Here is a 13,454-nt window from a genome sequence, read left to right on the forward strand (position 1 = left end):
AGACATTTTTTCTCTGTTTTATGCTTTGATCTGGCTCTGTTTTGAGCATTTTGTGTTAGTGGATTGATTTCGAGTTGAGCTTTGATTGTCATTTGCTCAAATGCATGTGTGCTGACTGGACCATTGTGTTTTGGTGAAAAACAAATACTTTGCCTTTTGTATGTTGTTTTCATTTATTTTGCTATGCCCCTTGATGCCAAAAGGGGGAGAAAATGCTGAAAATTGAAATTAACAAAACAGGAAAATTGAAATTAACAAAACAGGGATGAAATTCTTGTTTGGATTCATGACCTTCCTCGTTTTAAGTTTCAATATTTTGTTATGTATTTGATGTTAATAACGCATCTGATTGATGCTTACTGTTTTGAGTTGATAATTGAAGCTTTGAAGTTTGAAATTTAATTTTATCTTGATAAAATGTTTACTGTGTTGAATTTGACTTACCTTGATAAAATGATTGCTGTTTTGAATTGTCCTTGACAGTTCCTTTACATTGTAATATAAACATGAAGTTTGAAAATTGCTATGGTTTGAAAGGATCAAGCTTGATTAAAAATATTTTCCTTACCATAATTACTTTGCTTTGATTTGTTGATTGGAAAATGTTTTTAAAACATATTGAACAACAATTTATTTTTCAAAAATATTTTGGTTGATTGTTTTTGTGTGATTGAGCAAAAAATCAAATTATTGATAACAAATGAGTTTTGATTATCATCCAACTCTGCTCATAAATCAAGCATTCAACATTTCAAAATTAATATGTTGAATAACATTATTACTTCAAGCTTGATTTCAAAATTGTTACAGGTTAGTGCTTTCCTTGGTAAAAACAGCATATATTAAGGGGGAGCTATGTGACAATTAGAAAGGGGTAGAAATTCAAGTATTCAAAGGGAGTATTCTTTACTCAAAATCTTAAATTTCTTTCCATTTCAATTTTAATAATGTTTGTCATCAAGGGAGAGATTGATGAGTTTGGAAAACTCTAAACTAATTTGATGATGATCAAATATTATTAAAATAATTAATTACAAAATTATCAATTTAATCTTCAAAGCTATATTTGCTGATTAATAATTTTGTTATTTTGCAGGATATGTATATTGGGCTAAAAGAAAAATTTATAAGCCCAATGTGAAGTTAAAATTCAACTTTGGTACAAAAATGGTTTAATATATGTAGCTGAATTTATGATGTGTTAATTGGGCCAGAATTATGTTAAACAAGCCCAAAATAATTGCTGCACCAAGTCCATTAAGGCTTGGATGAAAAGAGAAAGCAAATCTGCATGCTTTCTTCCGTTACCTCTCTTTCTCTTTAGTTGGAATTCAAATTTTTATAAAATAACCTTAATTGCCTTGGTAATATGAGAGAGAAAATACAAATGTGATTTGATGGCCATTAAATGTGAGCTACACGTTACAAGGAAGAAAAGAAAAGGAAGTGGATTTTTAATTGAACATAATTGATTTTAATTCCTTTCTTTTTTTCATTTGGAAGCCTTTTTCTTTCTTCTCTCTTATCTCTCTTTCTCACCTTCGGTCATATCAACACAGAGAAAGCATGGAGGTTATGGCTACACACCGAAGAAAAAGAGAAGAAGAAGCACGCCTAAAGACCATCACAATGATGGCAAGAAAAAATAACAAAATAAAAGTATGTTGTGGCTGAGATTATCACCAAAAGTGGTAAGATTTGGTGAGGTAATCTCGGATCCTTCATACTCAAAAAAGAAAGAAGGAGATTCGGCCAGCAATGAGGAGATTCTTGGAGGCATGGCTTGTCTCTGATTCTGCTCAATCACCACAGGAAGTAGCTAGAGTGGCGAAGTGATGGAAGAGGCAGAGATTGGAGCAGATGAAGTTATCATCATCATGAAGCATCAAGGGCCAGAAATCCATCTTGGAGAGCAAGCCAAGGATGGAGCGCTCAGATTGATGAAGAGTGATGAGTAAGGAAGAACTAGAGGTATTTGCATGTTGGGTTTTGCATGAGTTACCTCTTCTCTCTGTGTGGCCGAACTGGATCTGTTTTGAAGGAAAAGAAGTTAAGCTTGGTTTTTGTTTCAACTGTGAAGGCTTCACTTCTCTATAAAAGGGGTGAATAGTCATGGTTTGATGCAAGGAGAAAGTTTGAGAGTGCAAGGCACAGAAGTCTCATAGCTACCTAAGCTTACAGATTTTCTTCTCCTTCAATGTATTCTGTTTAGTATTTTTCTGTTTAATTTTGTCATGTCTTGAGTCTCATGGAAAAAGGCAAACAGTGAGGTTTGTAAGAAAAAGTCATCGAGCGGAAAAAGACAGAGAGTGCAAAATTAAAAGAAAAAGCCATAGATGTCTTAGAGTTCATTTGTTCATCTATGTTGTGTTTCATGATTCTGTGGGAATCCCCTTGTAAGTTAGGTTAGCACTTTACAATTTGTAATCTGGATGATTATAGTGAAATTCCATCATTGTTGTGATGGAGACTGGATGTAGGCTGCATTGCACTTAGCAGCTGAACCAGGATATATCTAGGTGTAATCTTCTCTCTCTACCTCTTCATTTCTGTTTCTGTTACACAGGAGCTAAAATAAAAAATGTCTCGTGCCAAGTGACGAGACAAAAGTAAAAAGTCTCGTGGCTAGGGACGAGACAAAAACAGAAAAGTCTCCTCAAAGACCAGAAAGTGTAATCAAGAAAAAGGGGGCTAAGATTCAACCCCCCTTCTCTTAGCCACTGAAACCATCATTACTCATATTGAATTTTTTTCCATGGATGAAACTTACAGAAACTAATATTTTGTAACTTTCAGAAGACCAAAGCTTTTGAGATGATATTGAAGAAGAACCAAGGTCTTTGGGCCCTCTTGGTCTCCAATAGATATCGAATCAGGATTGTTTGCTTATTATGTGGTATGTGGATGAATATTCATTGATGAAGTTATTAACTAATCACTAAAATACCTATTGCAAACTGGACAAAAATTGATGTTTTATATAAGCACCTTGATTCTAGAAAATATATGTGAGGTACACTATTGAATAGGTTGAAGCTCTTGAAAGGGTCTATGCTGAGTGCCTAAAACCAAGTTCCCTTACGAGGCAATGATGCACCACTAATTATGGGTACATCTTGTGCTTAATTGAGTGGATTTTATCAACTATTCTCACACTTATTCATACAATTTGCATGATTTTACAATTCCTTCCCAATTTTGTTCTATGATTGAAAACTCGCTTCCTAAGCCTTTAAATTATGTAATTTTTATCCCTCTATATGCCATTCGATGCCGTGATATGTGTGTTAAGTGTTTTTAGGGTTTATAGGGCAGGAATGGCTTAGAGGATGGAAAGGAAGCATGCAAAAGTGGAAGGAATACAAGAAACAAAGGAGATAGCCAACGAGAATTGACGCGCACGCTTGGCTCACGCGTGCGCGTGATTTGGAGATTTGCAGTGTCGCATGCGCGTACCTGATGCGTACGCGTGACTAGCGTAGAAGACAAGCGACGCGTACGCGTGACATGCGCCAGGTGCAGAAAACGCAGAAAATGCTGGAGGCAATTTTGGGGTGAGTTTTGACCCAGTTTTCGGTCCAGAAAACACAGATTAGAGGCTGCAGAGTGGAGGAATCATGGAGAGACACTTCTCATTCATATAATTTTAGGTTTTAGATGTAGTTTACTAGAGAGAGAGGCTCTCTTCTCTCTCTAGGTTCTAGGATTCATAGTTTTATACTTTTGAGTTGGATATTACAAGAGTTACTACCTTTGTTGAAGTCTTTATCATTATAGTTTGTTTCCTATTTCGTAACTCTTTTAATCTCCATTCATCCTATTCACGAGTTACATATGAATATTTCTGATTTTGGGATTTCTTAATGCAAAGATTAATTTTCCATTTAATTTCTTTATCTGTTGATTATTTTTAATTGAGTTTTATTATCATGTCTTCTTCCTACTCCCTTTACATGTATGCGAACATGGCATCCATGTCAATGGAGTAGGCTTTCAACTTGACTTTGGAGTTAGATTAATATTTGGAGACCCTTGAGTTAGAAGACTCAAGAGTTAAATTGTAAGTGAAAGTTGTTGGCTAGCTCTCTAGTTGCTAACGCTAATCCTTCCCAAGGGAGAGGATTAGGACTTGTGAATAGAAGGTGGCTCAACTACTTGACTTTCCTTCATTCGTTGAGGGTTAACTAAGTAGAAACAACAACCTATTACTATTAATCTTGAGAAATCCAACAAGGATAGAACTTCTAATTAATCTTCTCCTAGTCAAGGCTTTTTATTTTAATTATATAAACCTTTTGCTAATTTTGATTGCTTTTATTTATTATCATTTATTTTTCCATTCCTCAATTCCAAAATTTCTCAGAAAACTCACAACCAATAATAAGAACACTTCCTTGCAATTCTTTGAGAGACGACCCGAGGTTTGAATACTTCGGTTATTACTTTTTAGGGGTTTTGTTACTTGTGACAAACAATCTTTTGTATAAAAGGTTTTTAGTTGGTTTAGAAGCTATACTTGCAACGAGAATTTATTTGTGAAATTCTAGACCACACTAAAAATCGTTCATCAGGCAACGACTGATCCGAGAGTGTCCCATTCTTTCTAACATTGAACCAAAGCAAATCAAGGTTTGGTTCTAGAATACAAGATTTGCCTCAAACTTTTAGTTTAAACATCTCAATTATTGTTTTTTTGGTTGATTGTGGGGTGTTGTCATCTAACAATCTTAATTTTGTTGTATTTTTGGTTTCAAAGATTGTAACTTTTTGGTTATGTGAATTGTGGGGTGTTGTTGAAATGGAATCATAATGGTGCAGATGTAGGGAGAAGCAGAAAAAAGAAGCTTCACAGCTTCAAATTGTGAACCGGAAGCTTACAGCAATGAATAATTTGTTGATGGAAGAAAATGATCGGTTGTAGAAACAAGTGTCACAGCTTGTGTGTGAGAATGGTTACATGAGGCAGCAATTGCAAACTGTAAGTATATATGAAACACGTGCCTATGTGATTAACAATTTGTCACTTACTTTTTAAAAGAAGTTATAACACTTAAAATGTATTTTTTGATGCACTACTTTATATGTGTCATGGTTTAGATTGAATTAAGTTTTGTTTTTTATATCAACATGTGATGAGAATATAATCAATATATATAGAGTATTTTTGTGTTTTGGTCTTTTGAAGGGTTATTTAAGTAATTTTTGTCCTTAAACACTGCAGACATCAACTGCAACTACTGATGCTAGTTGTGATTCGGTGGTTACTACTCCTCAGCATTCCATGGTTGAAAATTAGCTGCAATAGAATGAGAATGATTCATTACTGCTGGATGTTCATTTTACTAAGTATGCAGATGTTTATTTTCATTTTTAAGTGGATGTTTAGTTGATTGGATTGAATTTTAAGTAGATACAGTTTATTCAATCTTGAATTCCTAATGGATGACAAGGTTTTTTGTGACAAATTATTGAAGAATTTCAATTTTAGATATGAACACATTCCCCCGACTCTGCACATCAAATTTAAGGCTCTTAACAGAATGAATGTTATGAGTTGTTGTAGATTGTGTGGATGAAATTGATGCACAACAAGTCTTTGGCTATGCCCTTTACAAAGATGAGAAAAATACCAACCTCTCTTATCCCTTGGAAAAGTTTAGTTCTGATATTTCCCGTAAAAACTTTCACAATGGCCGTTTCATCCAAAGAATGCGAGCAAAGGCTTCTTCTCCTCCCAAGTACAATTTTCTCACCAAGTTCACAATTTGATTATTGAATAAATAGCTGTACATGAAGACATGAAGTTCATATTATCTTGTTTTTGTACTACTATGTTTTGCAGTGTAAAGTTAGAACAAGGGACTGACACATCTCTATTAGAAGAAAATGGAATTGTTAAAGGAGTTCACTACAAAACTAAGAGTGGAGAAGAGCTTACAGCAAAGGCTCCTCTCACCATAGTTTGTGATGGTTGTTTTCCAACTTAAGGCGTTCTCTTTGCAATCCTAAGGTATAAATTCTATCATGTTAGATTTATATCTTTTTATTATATTGTAGAATAGAATAATGGTTCATAGTTCAAAGTGATTCAAGAGATTTTTTAATTTTCTTCTGGTTAATCTACCATCTTATTTTGTTGGTTTAATCATGGAGAATTGTAATCCTCCATATGCAAACCATGGACATGTTATCTTAGGTGATCCTTCACCAACCTTATTTTATCCAATCAGCAACACTGAAATTCGGTGTTTTAGACAATTAATTAATGATAACAAAATTGATGAATTCTCAATTCCTCGATTACAATTTTATTTATCTAAAGTAACAGTTTTTTTTCTTTTCGTATTTATTTTGGTTGTGCTTTCTTTGCAGGCAGCTAAAACAAAAAGAAAAGCAGTATATGGAAGAGTTGCATTGCAACAATGTTGTCATAAAACAATCTCAACTAAAAGTGTTCCGATTGAATTTGAATGTTTGTAGCAGAGGATTTGGATTTTTTATGATTTAATAGATGTTTTTTATTAGAAATATTAGAGGTTTCTACCAACTTAAAAAATTATACGCCATTTGCATCACTACATGAATTAACGACCTTGTGTCCTTAATGTTGCGAACAAAAGCAGAATGTCTCACATTGGTGTGCAATATTTTTCCATAACTCTCAAACCACATAACAAAAGAAATTAGTAGAGTATGTGCATGCAGAATCTAGCAACTTAAGCAAAAGACCAATGTTATAACTAAAATGAACATCTACTTTTTGAATTAGATTCAGTCTAATCAAATAAACATCCACTTTAACATAAAAAATAATTATCCGCCTACCTAGTGAATTGAACATCCGGCATATTTTAATTGTATTTACTTAAATCCAATCCAATCAAATAAATGTCTACTTAAGAATAAATATAACCATCCGCATACCTAATGAATTGAACTTCAGGCATATTTTAATTGTATCTTATTAAAATTTAATCCAATTAACAAAACATCCACTTAAAAATGAAAATAAGCATTCGCATACCTAATAAAATGAACATCCATCGTATTATGGATTGATCACAATTTCTAATATGTACATTATCTTTCTCATTCATAGACTCAGAATAATAGTGCCATATGTTTTCTTTGCAAACAGTAGCATTCCCATTTTAAGAACAATCATGAATAGAAGAGACATTGCAATAAATAACAAATATGTACTTAATTCGTTATTGACCAAAATCATTCACTGACAAACTAAAATGCACTTGTCTCGTTGAATTAGTGAACAAGTATGGGATTAGGATCATGAACATGAAAAGGACAATAGGTAGAAAGTATTGTCTAGGCTTGTGGAATGTGGAATCTTTATTAACTTTCATAAAGTTGACCAAGTAATCAACTAACATTTCTTGAGCTCCTTGTCAATTGCTATTTAAGCTTTCAAATTTGTTCAAGTGTCTGATTTTTGTATCCTCTCTTGGGAACTATTTGTAAGATGATCTCCTCAATGTTCATGTACCTTCATCAAAGACCAAGTCATTATCAATAAATGTAGGGATTTTATGTGCTACAGTAATCACTATGCTTTCACTAGTTTTTTTTTTCTAATAGTCTTTTGAATTAAATTGTACAAAATTTCTGCACTAAAATAAAATTTAATGCAACCATCAACAGCAACAACATGTTCGATACGCTCTAATACATTCAAATTTTAACCATGGTGTTCTTAATTATGAACAATCAAATAACTCAGCAAGTTTCATTGCATGAACATCTAGTTCACACAGCGCAACAACATGGCAGCACCAAAAAAGCAATGTTTATAGCGCTAACATTAAATCAATTGCAACCATCTACACCACCAACAGCTTATTCTACACATTTTAATATATTGAAATTGTAACAATGGAGTTCTTCACTATGAACAGTCAAACATCTCAACAATATAAACTGTATCTACGATTAGCAGTAACAGGAACAGCAATCATGAAAATAAGAAATTAACCCACTAACCGTAGATCGTCGACGACGGTAGCTGTTAGGGAGCCTTAACACCAATGAGGTCGTGACCCGTCCAATGATCACGCTCTCACCTGGCTGACACAGGAGGCAGGACTTAGGCCGCAGGCGCACCTCCACTTAGTTTCACCCAAGCTTCATCCTGGTCATAGATAGATCACCCAGGTTCGGGTCCATAAGCAGTGACAATTGTCCTATGAAGACTCGCTTTCGCTACGGCTCCGGTGGTTTCCCTTAACCAAGCCACTGCCTATGAGTCGCCGGCTCATTCTTCAACAGGCACGCGGTTAGAGCCCCGGGCTGGGCTCCTCCCACTGCTTGGGAGCTTACGGTTTCATGTTCTATTTCACTCCCCGATGGGGGTTCTTTTCACATCTTGCACGTTATTGGCGCTGAGATAGGCCGGTGGCGGAAGACGAGCTCGCGCAATGGATGAGCGGTGTAGGACTGGGGCCGACCGACACAGTTGCTACCAATGAAGAAAGATGCATGCGAAAGAGGTTGGGCGCTGCAGTTCTGATCGGCGCTATTGGAGGTTCTAGGTCACGCGGCACCGCGGTGGTGGGATGTTTAGCAGCGACTGTGCAGGATTTCGGGGGTAAGGTTACCGTCGGTGCAAAAAAGGGGAATGGAAGAAAATTTGAATTAGGAGTTATGTGGTGGTGGTTAACACAAAACTGAACAGCACTTTTGGAATTAGGGTAAATATGGATAATTTTCATTTTTAACTCATACTGGGCCAAATAAACAATTTACTGTACACATTGTATAAATATCTAATTGGCTTTCTAACAGGATTCTTAACGTTTACACAACCTTTTTCAAGAAATTAATGAGAATGCATGTTTTTTAGTTTAAAAAATTTAGTTGGTTATTTATTAAAATAAAAAATTAAATTAAATAATAATTTAAATTTCATAGACCATTTTAGCTATTTACTCTGATATGTATAACCCAGTATAGAGTATTTATTTTATTAATTTGAGATTCAAAGTATCTCGTACAGATATTGTTTTTGCTGAACAAACTCAACTTCAATTAAAAGAGTTATACCATAAAAAAGTTTGATCACATATGAATATTACATTTATTATTTTTAACATGTCTTATGTGCGTGTGTATTACAAAAAGATGAGGTAGAGAATATGATTTGCACTGCTATGAGGGTGGAGACACCGATTATCTTTTTGGTTATACCGCCGTACCGTGGTATTCAAAAATCGTACCCATTGATTTACATTGTTTGAATTTCATATAGAAAAATTAGAAATTATACGGTTCGATTTATATTTTTTAAAATAAAAAATAATTAAAATTAAATCCTTCAATTACTAATTTATCTTTTCTCCTGAAACAAATCAAATGATTTGATTTGATTAATATAAATTTTTAAAAAAATCTATATAAAAAATTCGTGTTTCCAATAACAATGTACTTCACACATGTTTGATCCGTATTAAAAAATTTTGCCAAAATATTAATGTTAAAAGGTTTAATTATTTTACTTGTTGTCGTTATAACTAATTATTTGCTAGAAAATTGAATAGAATAACATGTACAAAATGGAACATAATTTATAAAGTAAGCTAGTTGACCTTATAAATATTTTTGGTTAGGTAAAATTTTTTGAAACACTTTGTTTTATATTTGATAAATTAAAAACTCATGTATTTATATTTGTAGCTTTTAAAAGTCAGAATACTTTTGGAAATATTTAAAAAAATACTTTTTAAAGTTAGTTTGTATTTATTAAAATTAAAAAGTCTAATATAATCTCGTACATTAATTAATATTTAAATTTAATTCTTACGTTAATGTCTATTATAGTATTTTTAAATTTTAAAAATTATTTTATTAAATAAATTTGATGTTTCTTATGTTTATTAAAAATTATTTTTAATTTAATTTATTAAACACAAATACTATAACTTTTAAAAAATAAAAATTTTACCAAATTAAACCAAAGATTAATGCTTTATTGATATACTCTATCTTCTTTTTAAAATGAGATTTTCAAAAGAAAAAAATGCTTCAAATATAGTATAAGAAATTTACTAGAAAGAATCAATTTTAAAAAGAAGACAGTACCTTCTCACCTAGCCAATTACAAGTTTACAACTAGTATTTCGGCTCTTTCAGGGGAAAAAGGTGAGTTCCGAAATTAAAATTAGAATAAAAAGAAAATTAGGTATTTTAAGAATTTTGTGATGAATTTATAAATTTATCAAAAATTATTAACTAAGTTCGTAAAAATATTAAATAAGTTCTAAATAATTATCATGATAGATTTATAAAAGAGATAGAAGACTAAAAAAATAATTTTATTCAGTATTATAATTTGATTTATCCTTAAATATTTTTTATGAATAAATTTGTTGCTTGCACGTTTTTACTTTCTCCTCCATCCTTCAAGTTTTCACCAATGTGTAAAATGGAAACAAAATTCTCTTTGTTATTCATTTAGAGAGTAATACTACGTTATCAACAAAGTTTATCTTCTTTTTTAAATATTTTATCATTTTAAATTCTAAGTATAAAAATAAAATATTAATCTAATCTACTAACTAATATTAATAAAAAGTGTTAACTCTATCATTTTTTATTTAAATTTATTTAATTTTGATTTAATGATAATTGTGCAGGAGAAACAGCTTGTGAATAGAGATGTTTTGATGTAACAAATTTACAAATTCCTCTATATTAAAAAGTTAGATTGAAGCAAAGAAAATGTAGAATATTTAATATACATATTTATTGAAAAGTAATCTGTAATTGTATTATTTTTTAGAATAATGCTATATATACATTAAAATTAGTCATTAAAATCAATTATCAGTATAATACATATTAAAAATAAATTAAACTATATATATATTTATATATAAATATATTAATAACTGATTTTTTATTTGTTGTACAAATAATATTTTTTTTTGTATAAAATAATACGGCAGCAACTGGTACCTGGTAACTGACTGGTAACCCTAAACCCGCAAGGGAAACTTCTCTGATTTTTTTCTTTCTTTCTCTCTCTATCTCTCTCTCTCTCTCTCTCTCTCTCAGAATCCTGTTGAACCGGAATCAGAGTTGTCGTTCGTTAATTCAGGTACTTTACTTTCATTCCTTTCTGCTGCTTCAATTGCATTCGACATTACAAACCTCTATTTTTTTAAGAATGGTGAAATGCTGAAATGAACTAAGATATGTTTCAATGGATACATTGTGTTGTGGAGATAGAATGTCACAAACTCAATTCAAATTTGAAGTTTTTTTTATGTATGTAATGCACTACTTTGGACACAATTTGGTTGGCTTAATGTGCTAGAAAAATTACTAGGAGAACTGTTGCAAAGTTTTGTTTCCAATGAATATGAACAATGAGCATTTGAATGTACCGTTTCTGATTTTTGAAATGTAAACAGCCCTGAAAATATATATTTTCGGAGAAAGGTGCATGGAATTCTTTACTGCTTTAGGTGGTATCTCGTGATTTCCGGAGAAAGATTATTGATTAATTTGATTTGTGGATGCAGTCATGGATTGGTATATGAGGCTCCTGCAATAGCCAGTTTGGGAGGTACTGATAAGTTCAAAGGGGACAAATTTATCAGAGAAGCTGAGTTGTGAGAGAAAGAAGAGACTAGATAAAATCCGTTTGACATAAAGTTGTCGTCCTTGTTCGACGGTTTATTCTCCTCTGAAGACTAGTGCTACTATGGAGGAATTAAAATTACCATTGAAGCAGAGTCTGGAAGGAAAGGAAAAGGAACAAGGTGAAGCTGCTGAACATTCTTCTGTGAAGAATGATACTACTGCAAAAGAAGTGAATCCATCACGGGATCGGAAAAGGCGGAGAAAGAAAGAGAAGAAACAAGGTGAAGCTGCTGAGCATAAAGGTTATCAGATTTCAGTGGATAATTGTTCGCGGCAGACTGATGCCCCTTCTGAGAAGATAAATTCATCACTGAAGCCAAAAAGGGAAAGAAAGGAGAAGAAACCGGTTGAAGCTGTTGAGCATAAAGATAAAGATCCTGATGTTTCACTTGGTAAATCTACTCCAAATACTGATATGCATAATAAATTTTCTAATATTGATGCTACTAGAGAGGATGTAAGTTCATCATCAAAGCGGAAAAAGAAGAGAAAGAAGAAGAAACAAGAAAAAGCTGTTGAAGATAAAGGTCCTCATGCTACACCGGATAAGAATTCTCGGAAGATTGATGATACAGCAGAGGATTCGTTACACATATCCCCAGCTTTACCTAATCCGTTAGGCTCCCAAGATATTGTAGAATGTAGTTCTAAGAAGAGAAACAAAAGAAGGAAACGGCAGAAGACAAAATATAATGCTGTTGAAAGCATTGTCAACACTAATGATGTGCCAAAAGATACCTTTTCATCAAAATTTTGTACACCTGCCTTGCATATGCCTTCAGAACATCCAATTCAATTTGGGTCCGCTGATCCTATAAGAGGACAATCTTGTGCGGAGACAAATATTTGTCAGCAAGACAATGACAAAGGGGATCAGCATATACCAATAAAGGAAGCGGAAAACACCAGTGGGGAGTATGTTGTTAAAGACATAAGCCGGTCCTACAACTCAAAGAATAAGCTTCTTATCCTTGACATGAATGGACTTCTAGCTGACTTTGTCAAAAAGGTTCCTCAAGGAAGTAAAAGTCCGGATTTTAAAATTTATGGGGGAAGAAAAGGGTCGATAAAAGGTGCAAAGATCAACTATCACGATTCTTTATTTATGGTAATTTATGTGTCATATGAATTTGACTGACATGTGGGCTTTGCTCTCTGCAGTTTTCAAGAGGCCCTTCTGTGATGAGTTTATACAGTTTTGTCTTGACAGGTTTCATGTGGGTGTTTGGTCATCTAGAAAGAAGTATTTTGCCACTCCATGACTGTTCTTATCTCGTTGCATATGTTTATTCGTTTGAAATAGGGGTTCGTTATGAACGGGTTGGTTGCATTTCAGCATTAGAAAAAGTGGGCTTCATAAATTCTTTATGCTGTCTTGATAATTGTATGAAATTATTGGCAGGAAAAATCTTGGTAGAGCAGTCAACCAAATTTTTGGGGAATCAGCATCCAAACTGCTCTTTCAATGGGTAATCTATTCTCCAAAAGTACAATTTTTAGGTGCTTTTGATTTGGCAAACAAGTCAATTATGAATAATTTCTTAACATAGTTGTAATGCATCTTCTATCAAATCGTACCAGATGAACATTTTTAGCTTTTACGTTTACTAGCATTAGTCATTCCTTGCATTGTTGGTTAATATCTCACATCTCTGCAGTATACTTCGCTAACTTGCATGTCTTCCCTTGTGGAGGATATTCCACAGAACTAATAGTTTCTTTTCTTTACTTAGTTTTTATCACTGAATTATTGTTATATTTCTAGGGTTATTTTTGGATTTTTGTTTTTTTTTGGG

The 13,454-nt window shown here is 32.9% G+C and overlaps 1 protein-coding gene across 1 annotated transcript in view; it reads left to right on the plus strand.

Moving 5' to 3' along the window:
* Positions 1 to 10,961: 10,961 nt before the first annotated feature.
* The window catches only part of LOC107470946 (uncharacterized), a 4,778-nt gene continuing 2,285 nt past the window's right edge, over positions 10,962 to 13,454 (plus strand). The window contains exons 1-4 of the mRNA XM_016090366.3: positions 10,962 to 11,110; positions 11,538 to 12,731; positions 12,820 to 12,901; positions 13,061 to 13,127. Coding sequence (XP_015945852.1) covers positions 11,720 to 12,731; positions 12,820 to 12,901; positions 13,061 to 13,127 — 1,161 coding nt within the window. The 5' untranslated portion in view covers positions 10,962 to 11,110; positions 11,538 to 11,719. The remainder of the gene's footprint in view (positions 11,111 to 11,537; positions 12,732 to 12,819; positions 12,902 to 13,060; positions 13,128 to 13,454) is intronic.

The sequence above is a fragment of the Arachis duranensis genome, chromosome 10 (genome assembly GCF_000817695.3).
Source record: "Arachis duranensis cultivar V14167 chromosome 10, aradu.V14167.gnm2.J7QH, whole genome shotgun sequence".
Taxonomy (NCBI): Eukaryota; Viridiplantae; Streptophyta; class Magnoliopsida; order Fabales; family Fabaceae; genus Arachis; species Arachis duranensis.